General features: G+C 38.0%; 2 protein-coding genes across 6 annotated transcripts in view; one reads left to right on the forward strand and one right to left on the reverse strand.

The window, feature by feature from the left end:
- The window catches only part of FAM81B (family with sequence similarity 81 member B), a 45,759-nt gene extending 22,817 nt beyond the window's left edge, over positions 1–22,942 (forward strand). For all 3 annotated transcript variants that reach the window (XM_087715727.1, XM_014067911.2, XM_014067909.2), the window contains 7 exons: positions 1,839–2,097; positions 7,216–7,334; positions 11,879–12,008; positions 15,852–15,958; positions 17,398–17,533; positions 21,822–22,011; positions 22,608–22,942. In XM_087715727.1, the coding sequence (XP_087571853.1) occupies positions 1,839–2,097; positions 7,216–7,334; positions 11,879–12,008; positions 15,852–15,958; positions 17,398–17,533; positions 21,822–22,011; positions 22,608–22,738 (1,072 nt within the window). In that variant the 3' untranslated portion in view covers positions 22,739–22,942. The remainder of the gene's footprint in view (positions 1–1,838; positions 2,098–7,215; positions 7,335–11,878; positions 12,009–15,851; positions 15,959–17,397; positions 17,534–21,821; positions 22,012–22,607) is intronic.
- A 4-nt stretch (positions 22,943–22,946) lies between these two features.
- Positions 22,947–26,901, reverse strand: part of SKIC3 (SKI3 subunit of superkiller complex) — a 59,191-nt gene continuing 55,236 nt past the window's right edge. For all 3 annotated transcript variants that reach the window (XM_087715723.1, XM_087715724.1, XM_087715722.1), the window contains one exon: positions 22,947–25,632. In XM_087715723.1, coding sequence (XP_087571849.1) covers positions 25,552–25,632 — 81 coding nt within the window. In that variant the 3' untranslated portion in view covers positions 22,947–25,551. The remainder of the gene's footprint in view (positions 25,633–26,901) is intronic.

Consider the following 26,901-nt stretch of genomic DNA (forward strand, 5'->3'; position numbering starts at 1 on the left):
CTTTGAAGTTTTCTGTTGACCTAAGATAGCTTATAAGGAGCCTTTAAGTGTGAAGGGATTATAGAACAGTTGCCTTGATCAATATGAATCTATGAGGCCTAAGCTGAAAGTTATAAATTAATTGACCATTTATGATCTCAGCATTTTATATGGGAACTTACTAATCTCATAAAGTTGCTGTAAAATAAAGATAAAGTTCATGAACCAGAACATGCATATTAAAGAAGCTACATCAATTATTAAAAAGAATATAGTAAATCCTAATGGATTGCACTTAGAATCAGACTGTCTTAAACTAATCTAAAGAAATCTCAAGATATTTGAAAACATTTCCACAGCTTCCCAAAGAAACACATTTTGTGTGCAACTGCATAAACGTTATTGATGAGTAGGCAACTGGACAAACGCTTCCAAAATGTCAACATGCTTTATGAAGGAAAGGTTTAATACTGGGAGTGAAGAATATTAAGTTTTCAATGTCAGAGCGAAACAAAGATATATATGTGTGTGTGTGTGTGTGTGTGTGTGTGTGTGTGTGTGTGTGTGTGTGGTTAGTGTGTGTGTGTGTGTTATTTGTGCTGATAAATAAATAAAGGGAGACTAGTATAGATCTATTTCAAGCTATTTAGCTCTCATCAGCTAGCCATACCCTTACTGGGATTCGAACCTGTGCTGTATTGCATCTTAGGCAAACGTCTTAGCCATTATGCCACTTAGACGTTTGCTAGCTGATATACTAGTCTATACTAGTCTCCCTTTATTTATTTATCAGCACAAATAAAAAAAACACAAATATAACAAAGGCAACAGTAAAAATATTGGGTTTCTCTCGTGATGGACTCTTGTGACGAGCCGATTGACAGATGATGGAAGCAGTTAGCTTCCTCCCATAATTGGGGCTTACCAGGGGTTGTGACACACACACACACACACACACACACACACACACACACACACACACATTCTTTCTGGTGAATATATTGCCAGCTATTATGGCTCAAGTAAAATTTTTGCTAGCTATTTAATCATAGCGTAATAATTTGCTAATTCTTTGTTGGCTTTTTAGGCCCAATTCTAGAAGACAAGGCAAATAGTAACACATACAATATTGTATAAATTGAAATGTTTATATAACATGTACATGGAAGAATTCAGATGATTGGAAATTGCATTGCACTTGTGTCGGAGGCAACACTTCCAGTTTGAAAGTATTAGCCAGAGATATTACCATTGCCTGGGGATGCCCATTTGGGGGCTTCTTTCATGTCCCCAGCAGGAGCTGGAGTTGGAGTGAAGAATGGGAGCTCACCCCACCCCATGGCAGCACTCAGGTCTCAAACATGAGCTTGCAGCTTGTCAAGCCAGCATCCTAACCACATGAGCAATTGTGCTCCTAGGGTTGGAAATATGTTTGTCCCTTAATCTTGGAACCTGGCATCAGAAGTCTGCTGAAACTGAATAGAAAGTTATTTTCACATTTTAATTATTACTACTAAAAGATTTTTTATAGTTTTATAGTATATTTTTAAATTTTATGACTTGGTCTTGGACCATAAATAAAAAACAAATAGGAAAAGCAACTCTTGTGTTTACTTTTTAACAACACAACATCTGTCATTCTTCCAAAGTTGAATTCTTCTTTTTCTTCTCCACCTGTTCTAATCTAAAAGCTTTTCAGATATCGAGTCATTCATTACTCATATGCCACATGAGTTATAGGCAGAAATTGCCAACTAAAGGTACTTCATTATTTTATCTTGTTGCTGTAGCTGGATGCAGTAATATAGGATTTACCTTTAACTTTCTTTCTACTTCTCTCATGTGATTTCTTTGGATAGAACTCCAAGCCAGCCATTTCTACCAGCAATTCCTAATGTATCTGGAAGCAGAGTGAATTCCCTGGAAGACCGGCTATCTAATCAGGAGCGTACTACTGCTGTGCTTCTGGATCAGGCATTTCGGATCAAAGATGGCCTTGTTTCATATCTTCAGGGAAATAAGAACTCTCAGCAAGGGGAGGCAGCAGCTCACCAGCTATTGGAAAATCACATCCAGACAATCACAAGTGTTGTTAAAAAGCTGAGCCACAACATAGAGGTATCCGCAGTTTCGAGCAATTTATTAAATATTCAGAAGTTATGCAATGTTCAGCTTCAAAGAGGTCAAATCTATATTACATAATCCTAGAAGGTTTTTTTTCTTCCCAGGAAGGTAGAAAATCTTGCCTATTTTCTATCTACAAAGTATTTAAGGATCACACCATTTAAATGGAGGAAATCGTCAAATGATGGAGGCATTTGGCATATATGGATCTCTACCCTCTTCCCTAAAATTAATAGCCACTTTGGAAATCTGGATTAAAAAAGATCAACTATTTTCATAGTTTGTTCCTAAACATTTCTATACATAGATATAGCATTTGAGAAAGTTTTGTGTTTGTTAATTTAGCTTAAAGATGGTTTTTCCCCCCAGGAACATTTGATTCAATTTTGCTTGCCTTTCATTCATTGGAATGCAGAGACAGTTTGTAGTTGTAAACTCTTTCAAATCTTCATTAAGTGATTACTGTAGCCTTGTAGCAATGTTTAAGAATCCTAATTTCATGACTCATATCAAGAATCCTGGTACAGCTGAAACATAGCAATAAACTTCCTCAACCTCACAATCCCCACCCTCCATTCATATACATACAGACACTTACACATCCACCAGAGTTTCAAATTTTAGAAGTCCAGAATTCTCTTATGTCATAATGTAGGATAAAATAGTTTCTAGATGACATTTTCATTGTATTGCCTAACATGTTCACTGAATATTATACTGCCTCATATGCTGCCTAACATGCCTAATATAATGCTTAATATACTGCATAACATGTTTACTGGATATTTTAAATGCTTTCCCATCTCTTCTCCCACATTTTTTTTAAATGCATCAAGACAGGACAAATAAAATGAAACTACAGTTGCTTTTCATTGATAGTTTTAGAAGGACTTAAAGTGCCATGTCTGTTCTTCTCTACTATCCTCCACTACTGGTATTCTACAGACAGAGTTGCCCTAAGATCCTGATTTGCTATCCTGTCCCACTTTACATTGCAGGGCATGGAACTAGGGTTCCACCACAAAACTGCGGTAGACAAAAGCGCGCTCGACGAAAGCGTGTATGTGACGTCATCACAGCACGACGAAAACATCGTGCTGTGATCGATAAATGTAAAAATAAAGCGAAAACCTTACCCTAACCCCCCCAAACCTAACCCTAAATCTAACCCTAAACCTAACCGTTAACCTAACGCTAAACCTAACGCTAACCCTTAACCTAACGCTAAACCTAACCCTAACGCTCTAAACCTAACCCTAACCCTTAACCTAACCCTAACCCTAAACCTAACCCTTACCTTTATGTGAATCGGCTTGCTTTAATTTTATTTTTATTTCAATTTTTAATGTTTTTCGTCGCACTGTGATGACGTCAAATGCGCGCTTTCGTCGAGCGCGCTTTTGTGGACTGCGGTTTTGATGGATCACGTGGAACTAGATGAAGGGAAATTTTGCCCTACTGAAATTATTGTGTTGGCATAAATGGCTTGGTTAATGTTCATAGATGAAGAAATCTCCAGACAAAACATACATGCTAGGGTTTGTGCGTGTGTTTGTGTCTGTGTCTCTCTGTGTGTGTATACACATACATTTACATATACACATACACACACACACACACATATACATACATACACACACACACACACACACACACGCACACCAGTGACGTGCGGTGAGGTTTATGGCTGGTGAGGCACTGACACAGGGGTTTCAAATTTTTTTAGACTTGTGTACTTCAACTTCCAGAATTCCACAGCCAGGCATGCTCAGTTCCGATTTAAAGCAACAACATTTTTTCTCCTTTGCGAAATAGGTTTTCCTTCATTCTTTTTCTTCTCCCTCCCCTCCTTCCTCCCTCTCTCCCCCCTCTCAAACAGACACACGCACACAGAGAAGTTGGATCCCTCTCTCACTCAGTCACTCTCAAACAAACACAAATACAGTTGGATTGGATATATTTTCCAATGGCTTGAAAGCAGCTACTCTGCCATGCCCCCCCTTCCCCTGCTGCCTTCCGATCCAAGCCTTTGATTGCAGGTGGAGCCACGTTGCCTTTTCAAACTTGTAATCAGTGAAGCTGGGCTTATATACTATTATCCAGCTGTGTGTGTGTGTGTGTGTGTGTGTGTGTGTGTGTGTGTGAGAGAGAGAGAGAGAGAGAGAGAGAGAGAGAGAGAGAGAGTTGGAAAAGGCAATGTGGCTCTGATGCAATCAAACTTTTTAAATTCCTCCCCCCTCCCCCACACATGCACCTTTTCCAGCTGTTTCAGAGAGGATTTCAACTCTGCTCTTGCCTGCCATCATGAAAAGAAAAAAAAATGTAAAAGGAAAAAGGCATGAGCTCTGAGGTCAGACTGAGGTAGTTGCTCCCAGAGCCTCTAAAAAGCCTCTAAAAACGCCCTCTACAGGAGGTGAGAGAACCATGTGCCTCATCTACATAAGGAATTGTTCGGCTTTTAACCCTTGCTTAGTTCTGCTCAAGTGATCATAAAGTCAGACTAAATGAGGCACCTCGTTCTCCTGCTGCCCCCTGTAGAGGGCACTTTTTTTAGAGGCTTTTTTAAACAGTTAAGCACTAAGGAGAGTCATCCACTGTGACTCTGGCAGCAACTACCTCAGCCTTTTTCCTTTTACATTTTTTTTCTTTTCATGATAACAGTGATGAGGCTCTGCCTCCCCTGACTGCAGGTCCCTGATACACACATACATACATACTGTATGTATATATGTATGTATCAGTGGTGGGTTTCAAAAATTGTTTGAACCTACTCTGTGGGTGTGGCCTCCTTTGTGGGAGTGGCTTGTCGCCCATGTGACCGGATGGGAGTGGCTTGCTGCCCATGTGACCGGATATGAAGATGCCGACAACACTTGTCAGAACCACCTTAAATTACCTCACACACAGCACTGGCATGCATAAGAATATGATGTAAACTTGTTTTTTTTAAAGGTATCTTTGGTTTGCCTTAAAACAACTTCAACACACGCAATGTTCTGATTGCACCACAAACGCAGTAGTCATCCTTACCGTTCACAGAGGCACTGAGTTTTATAAATATGAGCATGATAGTGTAGAATAATCATATCCAAGGACCAGTGGTGGGTTTCAAAAAAATTTGGAACCTCTTCTGTAGATGTGGCCTGCTTTCCGGGTCCACTGGTGGAACCTCTTCTAACCGGTTCGGTAGATTTGATGAACCGGTTCTATCGAATAGGTGCGAACTGGTAGGAACCCACCTCTGGTATGTATGTATGTATAAAATTAAATATTTTCAGACAGTGAAATAATTTTAATTGACTTCTCTTGCATGTCTGCCATAATAGCCATGAATAATTTGGGTCCATATAGAAGAGGTCATCAGGAAAAAGATAAGTTAACAACATGAACAGTTTTTCTAATGGTTCCATTAAGATTATGGGAGAAAATTAAAAACTTTAAAAAACAATATCTAATACTAGTAAGTTCAATTATGTTCATGAAATAATAAATAAGCATTGAAATAAATTAGAGAAAACATGGCAATGAAGTTTTCTTTCTTTGTACACTTGCATTGTGGGCAGTTTGTAGCCACTGATGTGGGCCAGAAGTGATAATGTCAGTAACAGAATATTTTCCTTGGACAAAATCAAATAGTTTCCCAAACCTGGCCATAGGCAATGACTTTTAGTGAGGTCTTGATTCCTGCATACATCCACTCTATTAAATAATGGTTATTTCTGGTACTGTAGTTTTAAAACTAAATCTCTGGGTGAGTCTAATTATATTGTCTGGATCCCAATCATGCAATAAAATGTGTTTTACTAATACAATAGCTGGATTAGCTCATTGTACTATACTGAAACCTTACAATCCAAACAGCACAATATATGAACGTATCCTTAGTGGGTCATTGCATGTACTTTGAATTCATATTATTTGCATTATTTCATATTATATGGCCAGCTTAAGATCACTTTGTAAATTGCCATTTTTTCCTGGCAACAGAGGTCAGACACCTCTCTTTACTTTTAAACAAATCACAGCTCCTAACTTTGATTTCTTTCAAATTAAAGTTTTAAATAACAAGGCAGGACTTGAGTCATGATTTTAAATTTTAAATTGTTTGCTAATTAGAATACCTACATTTATTTCAATTCAAATACTAATGTACAAGTAGTTCATTAACATGAGAAGTAGATGAGTTTTGTCCTCATGGATACAAAACAGGAGGAAGAGTACGTGGGTGGCACACTGCATTAAGGATTCATGTTTTGCTTATTTTAATATAGCATAACACTCCAGCCAGTTTGCTTAGTAGTGTAGTTAAGCCACCAGGCTAAAAATCTTCATTCTAATCTCATTATGTGGTTTATTAGCCTATCTGTCATTTAAAAATGTTTTTGCATGATCTTTAGATATTTTTTACATTCTTAACATTTTTATACTGAAAATGAATATGAAAATGAAAATGAATATTGCAAGCAATATATGTGCTCTGTTTATTTGATCTTAGTTTAACACATTTCATGTGCAATGAAATATATCCATTTGCCATTTTATGGATATATACTGAGAGCCAGTTTGGTGTAGTGGTTAGGATTAGGAAAGAAACCAGGCAATTGTGAGTTCTAGTCCCACCAGCAATGGGAAACCAATTGAGGAGGGGGGACCCTTGCCAAGAAAACTGCAGAGACTTGTTCAGGCAGTCTCTGAGAATTGGATATGATTGAATGGAAACAGGAAGAAAATCATGTTATGCAGGCAAAATGTCCATGCATAAAAGAGTTGCAGATCAGGATATTTAGGCCTAGGAGATAATCCTTTCTTCCTTATTCATCTGTAAAATCTCAATTTTACTGTCTATATATGTATGTGTGATATATGTATGCAAATACTACTCTTGCACATTTTAAGAAGTTCCAAAGGTACTGCCAATCTTATTGTTGTAAGGCAACGGAACAAATACCAGCAATTTGTTTTGTAATGTAATTCTGATTTGTTACCAGAGCAAATTGCTAAACATGCCTTTCAGGTTCCAAAATTAAGTGCCCCGGCTGTTTTAGTATAAGTTATTTCCTTTCCCAACTGATGTAATATAACTTGCCATTTACAATGCTTATAAAATTCCAGGAGTTGGAGAGACAAATAAAAGTCAGAGATGAAGTAACATCAGGAACTAATTTTGCTGTGCAAAGTCTGGACCATAAACACCTGCAGGGGGTTGGGGACCTACGTGGAAGAGTAGCCAGGTGAGTTGATGGGAGCTACCTTCTCACAGATTGATAAACCATGTTTTAATCTAAGTGAGCACAAGCCCATATGCTTCTCCTTCCTGCACATTGCAGTTTTGAGGAGAAAATAATGTTTTCTTTAGGATTTGTTTAAACATAACACTGCACCTAAAGTTGAGACAGAGAATTCAAACAAAAATAATTTTGTCCTTAACTTTGAAGAATGTTTTTTCTCTTACCTTTATCTTTGAAAGAAATTAGAAATATTGTATGGTTGTCTCTGCAGCCACTAATGTACATGTACCCCTCACTTACCAGCTGCCTTGTGCAGCAACCATTTTGAAGTTGCAATGGTGCTAAAAAGTAACTTTGCAATCAATTCTCACATTTATGACTAGAGTATTGCAGTGTCCTGTAGTTATGTTATCACCATTCGTGTGGTTTGCAACTGGTTTTCAACAAGCAAAGTTAATACAGAAAGTGGAAGCAAAATTGTAACAGAATAAAAGAGTTGGAAGGGATCTTAGATTTCTTCTAGTCCAACTCCCTACTCAAACTCTATATCATTTTAGACAAATAGTTGTCCAATCTCTTCTTAAAAACTTCCCGTGTTGGAGCACCCACAACTTCTAAAGGCAAATTGTTCCACTAATTAATTGTTCTGTCAGGAAATTTCTCCTTAGTTCTAGGTTGCTTCTTTCTTGATTAGTTTTCATCCATTGCTTCCTGTCCTGCCTCCAGGTACTTTGGAAATAGGTTGATTTTTCACATAGCGACTGCATCACTTCGCTTAAAGATTGAAGGAAATGTTTGAAGGTTGTAAGGCCATCATGGTCATTTGATTGTTTATCACCAAGTTGCTAATGCCAATTGTGATCATTAAGCAAGGTCTACCTTGCTTAAGTAAAATTACTAAGTAAAATTACTATAGAAGTTGGCATATAAATCAAATCAGTGGACTTAGAAGCACACTGTCAGAATTAAATATACTTAATACAGTCAGTAGGGTTGTGGCTGCATAAAAAAACAGGCATTTGAATTTGTTTTTTAAACTATTCCTATGGATAGCCTTGAATAAAGTAGTTTGACAATGAAAATAATAGAATTTTTCTATATGATTGTTAGAACATCTGATGATTTATGGTTTGAAGTTTAGCCAATGACAATTTCTGATATTTATTAGTTTGCTTGTTTGTTTTAGAGGAACCAAGAGCTGGAACACAAATCTCTAAGATCAGCAGAAACCCTGTCATAGTTGCACCAGTACTTGTATTTATACAATCTATATTTTAATGAAGCCGAGTATGAATAATTACTCTTGAGCTAAGCTAGAGGACATTGAAATGATTTATACATCCATGTAAGCACTTTTTGCATATCACTTGCTTACAGTGTTAACCTAAAGAAAGACTGAGGTGGCCTATGTAGTTTCCAAGAATAAAAAATATTACCAGCAAAATAAATTAAAGGGATTTTTTTCTTTTATTTTTTTCTACCCTTATAAATTGAAAGGTGTCCAGAGTCACTCGGGTGTTCTCGAAATGAGTATGTATGTATGTATGTATGTATGTATGTATGTATGTATGCATGCATGCATGCATGCAGGGACGTGCAGTCCCTGGAGGCAGGGGAGGTGGGGCCTCACCAGTCTCATGAGGAAAAGGAAAGAATTTTTAAAATAATTAAAAAGGCCAAGGTAGTTGCTGCCAGACTCCAAGTCACAGTGACTCTGAGTCTGCTTAGTGCTAACTGTAGGGGGAGGCGAGAGAACTATGGGCCTCCTTTGCATAAGGGATTTTTTGCCTTTTAAGAGTTAAGCAAGGGTTAAAAAGCAAAAAATTCCTTATGCAAATGAGGCACATGATTCTCTCGCCTCTTCCTGCAGAGGGCACTTTGTTTATAGGCTTTTTTAAAACATTTAAGCAGAGTCATCCATGTGGTGACTCTAGCAGCAACTATCCTAGCCTGCCTGGTCCTGGCTAAAACAAATCTTGCATTTTTGACGCAGCTGGAAGGTATGAGGGTCAGAGGGAGGGGGCAGGGGGACGAATTCAAAATTATTTGTAATGTAAGTAATTGTAATTTGTTTTTATTGTGTGTGTGTGTGTGTGTGTGTGTGTGTGTGTGTGTGTGTGTGTGTTACTCGCCTCTGCTGGCGCGTGGGCTGGCACATTTTTTTTATTTTCTATTTTTTTTTATTTTCTATTTTTTTATTTTTTAAAGTGCCGGCATGCCTTCCAGGCCGGCCATTCAGCGGGACATGCTTGATGTGCTCCATCCCGACGGGCGGAGAGGGCGAGGGAGGACAGGAGGCGATGGGCGGGCGGGCGGCAAAGCAAGGCTGCTTGGGAGGCTGAGGCATGGCTTTAAAGTGGCGGCAGGGTGCCGACTGCTCCAGCGAGGCTTCCAGCTCCATCCTGGTGGGCAGAGAGGGCGAGGGAGAACAGGAGATAATGGGCAGGCGGGCGGCAAAGCGAGGCTGCTCGGGTGGCTGAGGCATGGCCGCCCCTCGTCCCCCAGGCTGGCTCTGCCGCTGCAGCGGTGCTGCTGAGCCCGCCCACCCACCCATCGCCTCCAGTCCTCCCTCGCCCTCTCCACCCACCGGGATGGAGCTGGAAGCCTTGTTGGAGCAGTCGGCGCCCTGCCGCCACTTTAAAGCCATGCCTCAGCCGCCCGAGCAGCCTCGCTTTGCACCCACCCACTCATCGCCTCCTGTCCTCCCTCGCCCTCTCCACCCGCCGGGATGGAGCTGGAAGCCTCACTGGAGCAGTCGGCGCCCTGTCGCAACTTTAAAGCCATGCCTCAGCTGCCCGAGCAGCCTCGCTTCACCGCCCGCCCGCCCGTCACCTCCTGTCCTCCCTTGCCCTCTCCACCCGCCGGATTGGAGCTGGAAGCCTCGCTGGAGCAGTCAGTGTCCGGGGCCATGGCTTTAAAGTGGCAGCAGGGTCCCGGCGGCAGGACTTTAAAGGTCCGGCACCATCCACCATAGAGCAGGTCCCGGTCCCGCTCTATGGCGGATGTGACGCCGGGGCTTCAGCGGGCTTTCGTGCTTGCCTCACTGGCCATGAAGCTCACCGCACATCACTGTATGTATGTATGTATGTATGTATGTATGTATGTATGTATGTATATCTGTGTGTCTGTGTACACATACACACACATGCATATGAATGCACATACAAAGATATAATGTGCAACAAGGCCATTCTAGAAGAAAGAATGCCATGTTGCAAGGCACTCAGAAAAGAGGAAAATTAAAATTCTTCTATGAAATGGTTTATTAAGAAAATATTCTGGGATTTTACATAATAGTTTATGTTGCATCAGTGAAAAAGTCAGACGAATCTGAAAGAATGTTTTTGGTGTTAGAAGCTTTTGCAAACCAAAATCTACTTGCCAGATGTGCAGAATGATATGTCATCTTAAATTGGCAGAATAGATGTTCCAACTTCTTTAAAAAAATCTAGTGTATGTGTGTAGAGCAGACATGAAGATACTGTATTCAAGCAGCATGATCTGTCTAATAAATATTTACAAAGATCAGAATTGTACAAACCTTGGTATTCTCTGTGACACACTGTGAAAATGGAAGTTGGATTCTATAGGATAAGAAGAGTATTGATGTTTTTGAATGTTAGTACTGGAGAAGATACAATATTGTGATCAGCCAAGAAACCAGACCTATGGATCTTTGAACAAATCAACCCAGACTTCTCACTCAAGGCACAAATGACCAGGCTCAAATTATCCTACTTTGGACACCTGATGCAAAGACCAGGCTTTCTAGGAAAAGTTTTAATGCTGAAAAAGATAGAGAAAAGAGAAGAGGAAGACCAGCAGCAAGGTGGTCACTTATAGAGGCAAGGAGTACACCACTGGGAGACATGAGAGAATAGGAACAGGGATAGATTGACATGGAAAAAAGAGATCTATGTGGTTGCTAGGAATTGAAAACAACTTAATGTTACATAATCAATCAACCTATGTATGTTTAAATTTAATGAACCACTGTTTATATATCTGATAAAATGAACTCTGAATCATAAAAGTTTATGCTGATCCTCAGCATGCTACAAGGGTTTGTTGATTTTGCCTCGGAGATATAAAAGAATGTAGAAGAAGAATGAAAAGTGTAAGGACTATGAACCATAGGGGATTGCACAGTAATACATTAACCTTTGGAGATTTTGGGGAAAAGTCCATAGAAGTGGAATAAGAAAGAGGGTGGGGGAGTTACATCTTTATGATGTCTCCAAATATCCTGGAAAATGAGGAGCACATGTAGTTGGCATTAGGGTAAATTAAAAAGGGAAACAAATACTGTAGTGCAGCTAAGTTAAATTTTATAGCAGAGTTTAGCAGCCAGCAGAAGTGAGTAGTCGGACATCTGAAACTAAGGGTTTCAAGACTCAGAAAAGAGAAAGAAATAAAATACACACTCCTTCCTTAGGAAAGAAAATTGCTTGTTGGAGTTCATTAATTCTGAATGATTAATAGAAGAGGGAATTTGTGGTATGGAGGAAATACAGAAACTACCCTCTTCTTTGTTATCAACTTTCTAGATGCGATGCTAGCATTGCCAAACTCTCTGGAGATATCAATATCATCAGGCATGAGTTTTCAAAACTAGAGAAAGAAATTCATGCTGTGCAGTCTTCCTTGGACAATTATGTGAATAATATTGAGATGAAGGTGAGTGGCTCTGAAGTGAATGTATTCATCTGTACTGTATGTTAGAAATCATTCAACTTCTCCATTTGATTTAAAATTGCTGACTCATGTTAATGGAAGAGAAAAGCAGATGGCTTTTTTCATACAGGTGGTAATGGAGACACAGAAGCATTATGATGGAATTAAGATCCATTGCAAGTGTACAATTAACATGGTACTGTGCTGACATATGGAGATTGAAAAATGATGCTGTGTCTTCACAATACTTACCATTTCTAGTAACTTTATTTTTGACTAATGATCGTTTATTAACCAATTGTAAAACAAATAAAGATACAGGCTGTTTTTTTTGTAACTCGGATAAGGTTCTGAGATTCCCAAGCATTATTGCTCTAAATGTTTGTTAAAAAACAGGTCCTGACAATTTGGTATATTAGTGGACTAAGGCTATATTAGTGGACTAAGGAAATGCTATGAATATAGTATACTTAGACATCAGCAAGGTGTTTTGTAAAGTAGACCACAGCCTACTTTTTGGTAAGACAGAAGGAGGTGGGATAGACAGTGCTACCACTAGATGGATTTCAATTGGCTGGCCAACTGCACTCAGCATGTGTTCCTCAATGGAACTACACTTTCATAGGAGGTATGCAGTGGGATACCTCAAGGTTATCTTTTGGGTCCAGTGTTCATCAACATCTTCCATAAATGAACCAAATGAGGGGATTGAAGTGGAGCTCATTAAATTTGTGGATGACACTAAGCTGGAGGGAAATGCTAATATTTTGTAATATAGAGTCGAGGATCTTGTCAGAAGGAGCTTGACAGACTTGAGTATTGGGCCCTATTCAACAAGATGCAGTTTAAAGGTGAGGAAACTAATGTCCTGCATTTAGAGCATTCAGGTACAGGTTAGGCAGAACATGTCTCAATATAGTGCCTTTGAGAGGAATTTAGGTGTTCAGGTGAATCACCAGTAAAGTATAAATTAGCAGTGTGCTGCAGCTGTCCAAAAAAGCCATCACAATCCTAGATTGGCTCAACAGAGGGATAGCAGCAAAAACACAGGACATGATAGTACTGCTCTATACTGCACTAAAGAGGCCATATTTGGAATTGAGTTCTAGTCACTACAATAGAAAAAAGATGCTGAAGTCCTAAAAAGAGTGCAGAGTAATGTAACAAAGATGATAAGGAATCTGGAGGCTAAATCAATGATTAAAGGAACTAGGCATTTTAGACTAATGAAGAGAAGGCTTAGGGGAGACCTGATATCAGTCTTCCAATACTTCCAATGGTCACAGGAAGATCAATTTATTATCCATAGAACCTGAGGGCAGGACAAGAAGCAATTAGCGGAAACTCATCAGAGGAAGAGCCTGGAAATAAGAATGAATTTCCTGACAGTGAGAATGAGTGGAAAAGCTTGAGTTATGGGTGCTCCAATGCTGGATGTTTTCAAGAAAAGATTGGATAACCATTTGTCCAGAATGGTATAAGGGCAGAGGGTTGGACTATAAGACCTCTAAGATACCTTTCAGTTCTATGGTTCTATGAAATGGAAGAAACTTACATTCTAATTTTAACCTATCTATATTTGAGCTTTGTACTGAGATTTTTTTTTTAAGTAAGTGTTCAGATTTTGAGCAAAATTGTTTGTGAATAGGGTTTTTTGTTGTTATTTTTTGTTTTGCTCTCTGTGCCGTCAACCAGACCCCACACATCAGACATTAAAAGTTAAGATTCCAAGGAAACTTTGTATTTTTTTAAAATTAGAGTTAAATGCTGGATAAAGTTATGTTATTAGATCTGTTCTTGTTGAAGACGACTTATTGAAGTAAAAATGTATTTGGATTATTATTTTTTGTATTTGAACACTTTGAAAAAAATATATAAAGATGAATTTTAAATTGTTCACATTAATGGACTAAGAATCACTACTGAATTTAAGCTAAAAATTAGTAACAAAGACTATGGTCAATCCAGTATAAATCTTCATATTAAACAGCATACTACTAAGTTCAATTCATATTACAAAACAGCTATTTTGAATTCTGTATCTTATAAAAATATATATTCTATACATAGATAAATCCACATTTTGTATGTGGTACAAATCTATGTTTTAGATTATAATCTAAGAATAATAGTTCCCAGTTTGCTTTAAAGATAGGAAATTATTCTAGAGAGTGAGATACATTCCCATGCTTGGTTAGCTTTTCTTCCATTAATGGGATTTGACAATCTTTTCAGTAAGAAGCAGATAATATCCTTTCAGTAATTATTGCTTATAGGCCAATTCTATGTGGTTTAGTGAAGTATAATAATATATTGAAGGTTGAAATAGGAATTTGTTTCATATTGGTTTGTCTCATACTGGTGTGAATCATTTTCCAGAATTTTTCAAGTTAGCCTGCATTGCTGCCGAATATGAAAAAAATGATCTGACCTGCTCTTTCCAGGAGATCTTTGAAAGTGAATAATATATTTTAGCGATAAAAACTGGGTAATATATCAACATTCTATACTATATAACGTTCAGAGTAAATTTTGTGTTATTCTTCCATTGAAATTCCCAGGTTATTGATACAGTTAAAATGTTTATGTAGTTATACTCTCAGACTAATCAGTCATACCTGGTGCTTTCTGTTAAAAATCTTGTGAAGTATATACTTCTGGTTCATCATACTAAAAGTTGTTCTTAAGTACTTTTTCACCCCGTTACCTTTTCTGTATTCCTAGTTAAGGGCAATATTATTTTTCATTTTGTTAATTTGATTCCTGGACAGCTGTCAATGTCTACCACTGTTCTTGAGGCAATGGTCAACCTAGGTAGGCCAGCTATAAGATTCAAAATTATCTGACTTTATATGTGCATTGACCTCTTCTTGATGAGGAACATGAAGGCTTTGAAGAAGAGGAAAAGTCTTAGGAAGGATCTTTGCCAGGGCTTTCATAAACATCCCACAGACCAAAAGTTCTCCAGCTCTCTATTAGAGTATGGGCTTTGTTCCCCTTGTAAAGAAATGTTTATTTGGTGACCTTATCACTATTAACAATATATGAATTTCCCAAATCTTGTATTTTTCCTGTACTAAAGTATCATACTTATTGACAAAAGGTAAGCAAATGTGTTCTATGCAGAAAATGTAAAATGAAACTCTTTCGAACCTGTAATTCTTAGAAATAAAGCTTCTACTACAACCAATGAAAAACAGAACAAATGCTTGCTTAACCATATAACATGAGTTACAGGTACAAGTAGTACTCATTTAGCAGCCACAATTGAAACTGGAAACTTGGTTGTTAAGTAAAGCAGCCACCAAGAGAAACCAAGACTGTGTTTACAATCCTGCTTCAGCTTTCTTTTGCTTCAACAGCCCTCTTAGGATTGGTTGCAAAATTATTTTTTCATCATTGTCATAACTGCAAATGACTGTTACCCAAAGCAGTCACTATGTAAAACTGAAGGTAAGCCTTTCATGTAGAAATATGACAGAAATAGAATAATTAAAACCTTCTCAGGAAAAAGATTCACACTTGTTGACTATTCCAAATGGATTATCGCGTAGCATAGCTCTTCCTGAAAATGTACATTATTAGAGAAAAGGGTCTCATCTTCACTTTCTCTCTAGCAACCTATGTATAATCTGATCATTTCTGTACAAAGACTCTATTTAAAAAATCCAACAAACACTGGACATTAATAATTATTTTGGAATAGTTGATGGGAATCTTTTATTATGCGTCAAAATCTGAAATTCTGACTTTTCCCTTAGACACTGCAATCATAATGTGTATTTAATGACAATGCTGGGATTTTAGCTCATAATGTTTTGTTGTTGTGGTTGTTGTTCCTATTAGGTAATGCATCTTTTAGGCAAGATAGACACTTCAAACTCAGAGCAAACTTCAAATTTAAAGACAATACAGGGTGATCAACACCATGAATTGCAGCTCTTGGACTTCAAGTAAGGGAACAAAGCTTTTCAATTATATTAATGTGCTTTGTGAGAAGTTATGATACAATGGTATTGGCACGAAGACAGAAGAGCACCAAATTAATTTACTTGTCTTTAAAAATCCTGACAGGCCAACAAGGACAAATGTTTATGAAATCACATAAATCTGTTTTGCAAAGCTAATTCAATGCTTTAATCAACACTGCACAGTGCTTTCATTTACTTTCACTGATCGCTGTAAGAACAAAACTTTTCTTATTTAATGCAAAATAACTATCATGAAACTGAATAAGTAGAAAGAAGAAAGTCACCAATGTAAATTTGTTTTTGTATACAATCATTCTGCGAGTGAATTGGGCAGTTTCTAAATTTGCTTTATAAATACATAAAATAAATAAATAAACAAAACTTTAGAAGGTTTAGAGAAGGAAAGACTATAAAAACTAGTACGGAGAGCATCTATGCTATACATAACCATATCAGATTTTTATTTTCATAACTCATATAAACAAGTGTAAAATATAGCTGTGCTATGCTTCAGTTTGCTTTTTGAAGAATTTAAGCACAACTTAAATGCAGCACTACGTTCATTGAAGCAACTGTGTTTTTAAGATTGATATTGTGTCAGTGAAAGCCCTACTGAAATGACTGCTTAAAATTGAAAAGATGCGGCTGCTTTAATAAGTCAGATACAGATGCTGCAGCTGTACTCTCTTGTTTTCTTGTTTTTTTTAAAAAAAATCAGATGTGAAATACTAATATCAGATGTGAGATGAAGGGCTATTTATATTTAATTGTAAAATCAGTATATTTTTAAAAAACAGGATAAGAAGACAACTCAGAAGTGTTTGGAGAAATGTTTCTTCACTTCATTCTTGTCTTACATATATCTGTTCATCTGTTGGGGACACATGTATGTTTGCGCATGCGCACCCCCCATTGATCCTAATACTCAACTTCCTCCCTATACTTGCAAAAGATCTAGTTTTGCCAATGTAAAAGCTGTGATCAGAAAGTGACTTACAATGCTTAAAAATATATAAGCCTTTGATCACTTTGAAAATACATTTTAAAGATCTGTATTGTTCAGAGAATACATGTCATCAAGTATCATATAAGTATTTATGAAACCAAAACCATACCACCAATGTTGCCACTTCAGAAAATTGTTAACTACCAAAATTGGCAAAACTGAAGAGTATATGGAATAAAACTGATTCATGACATGAAATCTGAATAGATTTATGGAAGTTGTTTGTGTGAAGCCACATGAGTTTAGTTGTCATAAGAAAATTAAGACTAAACTAAGAAAAAAATTAACATAAAAAACCCATTTATCAGTACTTATTATTCAAATTGCTTTTGTAATGAGCTCATGGTATAGAACAACTGCATGTTTTATGTTTCATTTTCATGAAAATTAAAAAGATTTTCTCTTTAAATATTAGGATAAATGGTATTTTAAATGATTTTAAAGATCAGATACAAAATCAACAAAAGTGGATGGAAAGTGAGTTGAGAAGATCTGAACAAGAAGAAGTCCATTTCACAAACCAGCTCTTTGCTACAGTCAAGGAGAGATTGGCAAGTGCTTTTGTAATTCATGCAAAAAATACAAGCATAACACACTTTCTCAAGAAGCCTCTTTTATAAGAAGAGCAGAAAGATTTTAAATGGATAAGTGTTTAGATCTGGTTAACATTCTCAGTGATCTTACATGAGTAATACTGGCTGAGTAATGGAAATGAGAATTCGGGGAAAGAGGATGGTAAGATTATCTCACGAAGAACCTACAACAGAAATACAGAAGTCTGGAACATCTGAAGGGAGCATAGGAATCAATCAGATTTTATTACCAGATATTGAAAGCCCATTTATCTTTGCTTTTTGTGTTCAATATATTGTTAAAGAAACGTAATATACTAAAGTTACTTTGGGGACTTGGGGCAGTCAGAGTTGTATGAATTTTAAGCTGCTACGTTATGGATGTTGTTCTTTCAATCACAGGCAATAAAATATGTCATCTTAAATAACTCTCTAACAGATGGCAGAGTGCTCCTTTTTCAAACTGCAATCTGTATTACAGCTTGAGTTTTTGGCAAGAGGAAGAATGTTGGCTTCATGCAAGCACTTAGGTTAAGTGTTTAGCTTCAGAAAGTAGCTGATCCAGGACCAGGACAATCTATCTGGACATAACTTTGTTCATTATTTTTTTTTGGCGAGGGAGGGGAGCACTTGGTGTGAAAATCTGGAACACTTCACTTTAGTTTCAAAAAGAAACAATTTAGTTGTTTTATAAAATAATCTAAAAGACATACTCTATTATAGCTAATCCTAAATTATTGCACCATGCAGCAAGTTTTAAATGTTCTATTTTATAGATTAAAGCTATTGAATCTTTAAGTCAATGTTTCCTAAGTGCTTTGATTTTTGGAATCACTGTGCGCTCCTCATCAGTCAGAAATGGCTCTGCCTTCCAGTTTTAAATCTTCAGTTCTACCTTGAGATGTTTTTTTTTCATTAACCTTCATTGTGCTTGTATCTGCTTAGTAACTGAATCACAATGAAAAACCTAATAAAAATGAGTAAAATATTTGATAATAGGGGTACATTTATATGGCAGTATGTTATTTAATGTATTAAAAACTATTTATTTATATTTTGTAGTTAACTGCTCATTTTCCTCAGAGAAGGGCTTATTCCCCACTGTTCACTCAATAAAGTTTCCAACCCAAATTATAAATATTGGAATAATTGAAAACATATCATCTATGTAAATAAAAATGTAAATGTTCATTTGTTCAAAATCTTAAATCTCCAAAAGTTCACCAATTGCTTTGCAATTTTGACACAACGTTGCATTCGAATATGCGTGTTTTTATATACCTATATTATATAGATGTCACACCTGTGACAGATAAAAACATGCTTTTTTGAAAGCCAGCACCATCTGTTGGACGTAAAAGCAACACACGCTATACTAAATATTTCATGATTCCATTTCAATGTTTCCGTTTGCATTGTTATATTGAATTTTCATATATTTCAATTTATTTTCATTTTAATTTAATTATTTAGTGTGGCATTGCATTGGAATTGAGCTGTGTCATTTACCATAGTTCATTTTGTGAGTATAGTATATTCGGAACAGTTCGGCCTCTCTCCAGCTTCGTCCCGATGGCCCCTTTATATGTGTGGGTGAGCTGCGGCCGCACCCTTTCCCCTTTCGGCCACTCCTCCGACAAGCTTCGGCCATTTCTGCCAAGGGGAGCCAAAGCCCTTTGGCCTCCCCCTCCCCTCTCTCCCTTCCCCGCCCGCCGGTCCTTTGCTGTCTGCACAAGGCAGCACCTGTGCCATCCCTTAGCCACCTCCCCCCACCCTTAAACCAGCCTCCCCCGCCCAGCCAAGCGGAGCTCCAGAGGAGATGGAGACGGAGCATCTCCTCAGCCCAGTCAGCCGTGCGCACTCTCCACCACCCCTCACAGCGAGCCAGCTATGGCCTTGCCAAGGCTGCTCTGACGGGGTGGCAATAGCGGTGTCAGCCTGAGACGCAGCGGGGCTGGGACGGCTGCTGGGTGCCCCGTGAGGTGGCGGCTGCAGTGGTAGCAGAGTCTCTGGATGGGGCTGCTGCTGGCAGGGGCTGCCTCACGTCTGCGTCACCAAGGGTGGCTCCTTCCTCCTCCTCTTCAGGGGACGCCAGCCGCCTCCTCTCGCTACCGCCACTGAGGGAAGCTGGGTAGGGGGTGGCAGCGGCCTCCTCTCCTCAGCCAGGCCGGGGTGGCGCCTGAGGGAGACGTCGTCGGTGGCAGCATCAGGCCTTCCTCCCGCCAGCCTCAATGCAGCAGCAGCCACAGCAGCAGCAGCCTGACTCGGCGGCGGAGATGCGGGAAAGGAAGATGGCGCAGCCTGTGATGCTGCCTCGGCGGGCCAGCAGCAGCAGCACCGGCTTGGAGGACTTCCCACCCGGCCTGCTGCCCCAGCCGCCGCTGCCTCCCCCAGCCTCCGCATCCACCTCAGTCTCCTTCTGCCCTCCCAGGACGCCTCCACCGCAGAGCCTGGTACTGCTCTCAAAGGGAGGAGGCATTGGGGGTCCGGCAGGCACCCAGATCAAGAAGAGCGGCTTCCAGATCACCAGCGTGACTCCAGCACAGATCTCGGCCAGCCTCAGCTCCAACAGCAGCATCACTGAAGATACGGAGAGCTACGACAACCTGAACAAGTCACACACAGAGGATTTCTCCTCCTCCGAGATCCTGAACGTCTCGCTCTCCCAGACCACAGCTCCTCCAAGGAGACGCTCAACAACTTCCACAGCCCCGGCGCCATCTCCCCCAACCAGTCTTGCCCGGCCCAGCAGCCCCGAGGCCTGACCAATGGCAATGCCCACCCGCCACCCCACTATGCCCATGGGGGACACTCCCTCCCACACTGGGGTTCCCCCGCCCATGTCTGGAGGGGCCCCATCCAGCCCTTCGTTCCGGAGGCTGCCTGTTACGGGGAGCTTGGAGTGCGCCAGCCTGGGGCCTGCGGGGGCGTCCTCCATGGCCGCTCTTGCAGGGATCACTGTGGCTCACTTCCATGTGGGGGCCACCTCTGCCGGGAAAGCCGTGGCAAGTGCAGCAAGTGGCAGAGCCCGCTAGGTGGGCAAGACCTTCACGAACCTTGCCGCTGCTGACAATGGCATGACCCTGCCCGGAGGGAATCACCCTGGGAATGTTTCTTTCTTCGCATGCTGTTGGTAAATGTGCCCGGTCCAACGTCTTTCCAGCAATTGAAAATTGTTTCTCACATGGACAATTATATGTTGCGTGTTCTAGAGTTGGCAAACCAGACAATGTCTATATCTGCACAGACAATGGAACAACAAAAAATATTGTATACCCACAAGCCTTGTGAAATTAAACATATTAGAAACTTGCGCTTTCTCTTTTCTTTCTTTTCCATTTAACCAGACTGGGCCACAGCAACACGTGGCCGGGTACAGCTAGTTTGAAATAAAAAGATGACAAGAAAAAAGTTGAGAAACAGAAAAGCAAACTCATAGTCAAATTAAGCATTATCTTTAAAATGTTTTTTGTTCAAAACATACCATGGGGAGAATTGGTGTTGATCCAATAGAGGCACAAACTAGATTGCCAAAAACTGACCCACAATTTTGAACATAAATTGCAGAGACCAATCTATCTGAATTTAGCCCATGATTTTTTTAAAACTCCAAAAATTAGGACACCAATGATGTAATTGCTATCCACAGCTTTAATTAGTAGCTTGGATCTTAATTACAATGTTGAACATTTTATGATGTTGGATCTAAACATGATGAGAGTTGGTTTCATGGCCAGTTTTTCATTTTAATTTTCTTTCCAGACTTGTACATGAGCCAGAAAATAAGAAGCAGCAGCATTTTTCCCAAGCTCAACTGAAATTCTGGAAAAAGGCTTTTACGGTTAATAGTACTATATACTTGTCATATCTGCACTTCATGCAAAGGATTTTGATATCCAACATTTCTTTGGACCTTCCTCCCCTTCACTGTACCGAACAATTTTTATAAGCTGAAACATCTTCAGCTTTCATAGTAAAATGTATATCAAAAACTTTGGAAGCCTTTTACACCAAATTAGCTTTAAATCCATGCCAACGTCTTGGTTGTTCCATAAAAAGTCAGTTACCTATGTCACTGGAAAGTGAGATCTATCATTTTTGTAAATGTAAAGTTACAAATAAAAATAATTATAAAAATTATAGAACATCTGCAGAAAAAAATATAACAGATAAGCAGGGATAATTTCATTCCTTTACACTGAATGAATAAATATAATATTTTTAGTAGAGTAATTCTATTCATTTTTCACAATAACTCTTTCAAAAGGAAATACTGGAAAAGAAATTGGAAGATGGCTTATACTATGTCTCCAAAAGAATAGAAAACACAGAAAAAACATTGCAATTTGAACTCAGCCAGGTGAAAAATGATCAAAATAAACTACATGCAAAGATTACCAAATTTGAAAAGCTGATGTGGAATGAACTAGAAGGAATGCAAAATGAATACAGATCAGGTGAGGTTATTTTTCAAACTTACATGCATTTGTATGTTTGCATATGTGCAACTCCAGATTATCAAATCACACCATAAGCAGGAAAACAAAGTTTCCTTGCTGTGGTTCAATTTATAAACCTTTCTCTTCATAAAGGACAAGAAACAGCTTTCAGCAGAAATAACTGATTATTCTGATATTTAGATACAGAAATTGTGAGTTCAGGTCTATTGTTATTTCTAGTCTTCTGTTTTCATACCAGAAAATTATGTATATACTTTTAATCAGTCTGATTTCAGGCCTCACATTATTTATGCACCAAAGGAGAACTAAACTAAACTCATCTTAAAGCTGATCCATTAACTTAACTGAAAAAAATGTTCATAAAATATTTCAGTGACACATTAAAATAATATCTTATTTTTTATATTCCCCTTTCCCTTCTTATTTGTAAGCCGCCCTGAGTTTTCCGAGAGTGGGCGGCATACAAGTTAATTAAGATGACTTTAAGCTAAGAAGCAATCGTCAAAAATTATTTTGGAATGCTGTATAAACACAAAATTTGATATTAATGATAATATTGACAACTTTACTAAAATATGTCTGTTATTTACCAGGATTTCAATCTATCCGTGACTCTCTTGACGCACTCAAACATATACAGTCAGCAAAACTAAAACTTGAAGAGGAGAAATTCAAGCAAGATATGAAAAAACTACGACGAAAACTTAGTGAACTCAAAGACTAATACATTTTGTTTCGCATTTACTGTACATTTATTCCATAAAGGGAAAATACTAAAAAGGTTTTAAAAGTTATTTCTACAAAATCAGACTTGTTTTCCTGTAACTCTGTAACAAAAGCACTGTCATAATTCTGAACAGACTTAAGTTAAAATAGAATCTCATTAACACTTCATTTGTTTGAATAAATAAAATGCAAGGGCTTAACAGTACTGTTGTGTAAGTTATTGCTTGATTTATTTTGACAAACCATTACATCAAATATCCGTAGTTATATCCTGAAGTTCTCAAATTAGGAGCTTTCCTGCCTTTACAGAGAAACTTATACAACTTTATTTGCTCATTTATGTGATTTTGTTAGTTATGAAAAAGAAAAATAATTTCTTAAAACATTTGTCTCATTTTATGAAATCTTTTACAATTTTAATTGTTCTGCAAATTCAAATGAGTACTTTTACATGCAGTATTCTAGCTACCAATTTGTTTTTCACTGTTTTTAATTCTGATATTTACTTATAAGGAAAAAGCTAAGTTTGCAAAAATGTAACCATATGCCCAGAAATATTCTATGAATAGATATGCAAGCCTCTTAAAGGCACTTAAATTTATTAACATTTAAAATGCTGTTGTTTTTTTGTCAAAGTAGCTATGGAACTAGAAGATACAAGCAACATGTCCCTCCTTGACCAACTCTCAAGTACTGTACATTTTCTAACAATGAGATTCCAGATATAATTTATTACCAGTATTTGAGGAGAAAATATTCTTGAAAATTCAGATGGAACTTGTTTGCAGTCTTCTATAAGATTGAAATCAAGTGGATGAATAATGAAAGGATGTTGCATAACATTTTTACTTCCTGAAAGAAACTTCATTGCAACACTTCATCATTCTCTGAAGAAAAAAATATCAGAGCATCAACTATGAAGTTCCATCTGTTTTTAAAAACAAATTGAATAAATAGGAGGAAGAATTGGGGCCAACCTGAAAGGGAGCCATTCTTTAGCAGTAGTTCCAGTACTAATGTCCTTAAGTTGTAAAGCACTGAGGAAATTAATTTTTTTCTTCAACCCCATCTTTTGGGGATTAGATTTGCTTCTATGTAGCACTGAAATTTGATAAAGAGTCTTATAGGGTAGATAACAGTACACTTATAAACCCTTTTCTAATGTTGGGAGGAAACAACTGACTCTAATATATATTCTAATACAATGGCAGATGATGTCCTTTATTGGCTTTTACCTTCTCAAATCCAACAGCCAAAAAAAAGGGAGAACATAGTTCAAAAGAAGCAGGGACTAATTAGGCAGCGAAACCAAGTAGAGAAAGTGGTTTTACAAGCAGTAAAAATTCTTATGTTTTTATAAAAAGCAGAATGAATCATTCTGTCAACCTTTATGTCAGAAGTGGGTTCCACAACTGATGTTTGTAAGGGCTATTTTGAATATTAATATCTAAAATTAAGAACTATTTCTTCAAAGGAACTCTCCATTCTATTGAAATGTAGATTTACTGTAATTATCTAATGATTAGCAGCACAAATATAATTTCACTTTAACAAGCAAACTGATAGTCATTATCAATAAAACATGCACTACGAAGGAAAAAAGAAGAGCTTAATGCATTTGGGTGAAGAATTCTTAAGAAAGGTTAAATATGAGCAATTCAGTTGGAGTCCTAGGTCTTATGTTTTTCATACTGTCCCTCCCACAGTAGTTGGGAGTCAGACGGGATGTAAATATAATAAATCTAATTAATAAAAATAGAATTTAATGTGGAAGGAATATTACTTAACCCCTTTTTTCTGATAGGTTTAATTGTGGATGTAGATGGGTTGGGTGGTGGTGGAAAACAAGAGAATTTTAAATCACAGAGATGACTTAAAATTAAAATTAAAATACACCTCTTCACCATTTGGCTCCAAATTATACCCCAGCATTTGTATATGAAAAACAATTTAAGAACAATGAAATAACATTTGTTCTTATAAGCATGTCCTACTTCATACCATCTATTTTATGCTATGTTTGAAAGTACTCTATTCTGAAACAACTTGAACTTGATGAGCAAGGGAGCATCAAGTACTATGGCCTCATATCATCTTTGAATCTAATTTAAACTAAAAATATTTATTTCCAAAATGAACTCTAATGAAGGTAATGAATAAAACCAGAGAACTGAAAATCTACTTTTGTCAGGCTCTGCCCATCATCTCTCTGAAATCAAAGGTTTGCTGCAACTGTACCGTGAAAGACAGCCAGGACACATAACATTAAACATAGTCAGGAAAAAATTAAATATTTGGATGAAATCATAAAGTTCTGAATTAAAAGGTTCTGCATGCAGAGTAAGATGTAAACAATGTTTCAACAGATTTTATTGTTTCATCACTAAGTTAAGGATTATTTATTTTGCTTGAGAAGCTGTAGAAAGATACATTGCTAAATGGAAAAAAATGAAATGGGACAGAAACAGCAAGGTCTTAGCAGACTATGAAGATAAATATAGTCCAAAGTTTATTTAACACATGGACGTATTATTAAGATTCCGTTTTATGACAGAAATATGTCACATTTAACTCTACAGTGGAGGTCAAAACTTTTGTGCTTTCCAAGGTCACTAGCATATACTGTAATTTCTCAGTAGGGGCACTGATTAAGTACTGCATATATCAATAAAATTTCAACTGGATAGTTTAATAACTCTTTTAATATAAATTGGACAGTTAGCACTTGTGATTTAAACTCAAGGTATTTGTCATGAAGATGTTGTTTCCCAAAGCCTCCAAAATTATTCTGATTCTTCACTAATGTTTGTGCTAGGAGGCTGCTGCTGAGAGTTTCTTGTCTAATTCCAAAACTCGAATATCTCCATTAGCTTTGGCATTTGCTGTAAGAGCCTGCAGAATTTGGAAACCAGAGAAAAAAAGATTTATGTGTTAATGAGAGTATCTCAGAGTGTAAGAGTTGTTTACTTATTTGCTAATCAATCACAAGCTAAATAGGCCAATTGGTTGTATGCAGGGATTGCAAAAACCTCCTGAGCCAAACCATTCCATGCAGGGGATTGCTGCTTTAAGATGCTCTGGACCTGTTCTGAAACATTCATCTTTCAGATGTTTGGAATATACAGAATGAAATGGGACTGAAGAGTGTGGGGGTGGGGAAAAAGAACAGGCCAAAGAGTGAGGATATTCATTGTTAAAGGTATATGTAGGCAGCAGCGACTTGGGAGAGGCAGGGAAAGTGCTATGGTTAAGTGCTAAGCCAGTGGGACAAGCTGTTGCTGGGAGTTTGAACTGTAATAACCAAGATGTGCAAAAGTGGACACATTAGCAGCAACTAAGAGGAACTGGGGGGAGAGGGAAGAGATGAGGAAGATGGGAGGGCCTATAAGATCTGTTGCACTCGGACTTTAGCAGCAGTAGTTGTGGAGGGGAAGCAGAGGACCAAAGGAAAGCATTGAGATGAGAGGGGAAAATGGCCACTCAGAAGCGAAGGGAGGGGGTTAGGATTACTTCAGCATTAGGGTTACCTCAACATTGTTCTGCTAGCCCTGTGAAATCATTCTAGGACCTCTCTGAATTTTGTTTCAGTTAAAATCCAGAAATACCAAAACATTTTGTGTTTCAATACACAGCTAACCCAAAAGTGTAACTACCAGAACAAGATGCATTTGGGTTCGAAAGCACACTTCTAGTTTTGCAACTTATAGTTTGAAGTATGGATAGTGAAGTAACTTAAGTAATATCATTATCCTCCATGCTATTTTTTATTTTTATTTTTTTCCCTAGTTTATTTCTCCAACGATTGTGGCAAGATAGCCAAAGTTCCCATTCCACCTTTACTCTGTTCAATATTAAAACTGAAGCAGGCCACAATTGGTATGAACATGTAAGAGGTGAGGGGGGGGGGGGATCCGATGGCTTCTTCCACTTATCAGGAGTAACTGTCTTTTTTGTTGAAGGCAGATAAAGCAGTTCCCACACTGCTACCTCAGATTACATTCATTCTATGAAGGGACAAAAAGGAACTAGGAGATAAATGTATTTCTTGGAAAATAGAAGAATTGTTTTAATGTGTGGTCAGCTCCTCAGAGTTGCATTTGCAAGATGGGTAGCCATGTAAATAAACTTAATAAGCAATCCAATATTAAGGCAAACTCTTTA

The sequence above is a fragment of the Thamnophis sirtalis genome, unplaced genomic scaffold (assembly GCF_051295495.1).
Source record: "Thamnophis sirtalis isolate CommonGarterSnake01/CBP01778 unplaced genomic scaffold, rThaSir2_p1.2 scaffold_5, whole genome shotgun sequence".
Taxonomy (NCBI): Eukaryota; Metazoa; Chordata; class Lepidosauria; order Squamata; family Natricidae; genus Thamnophis; species Thamnophis sirtalis.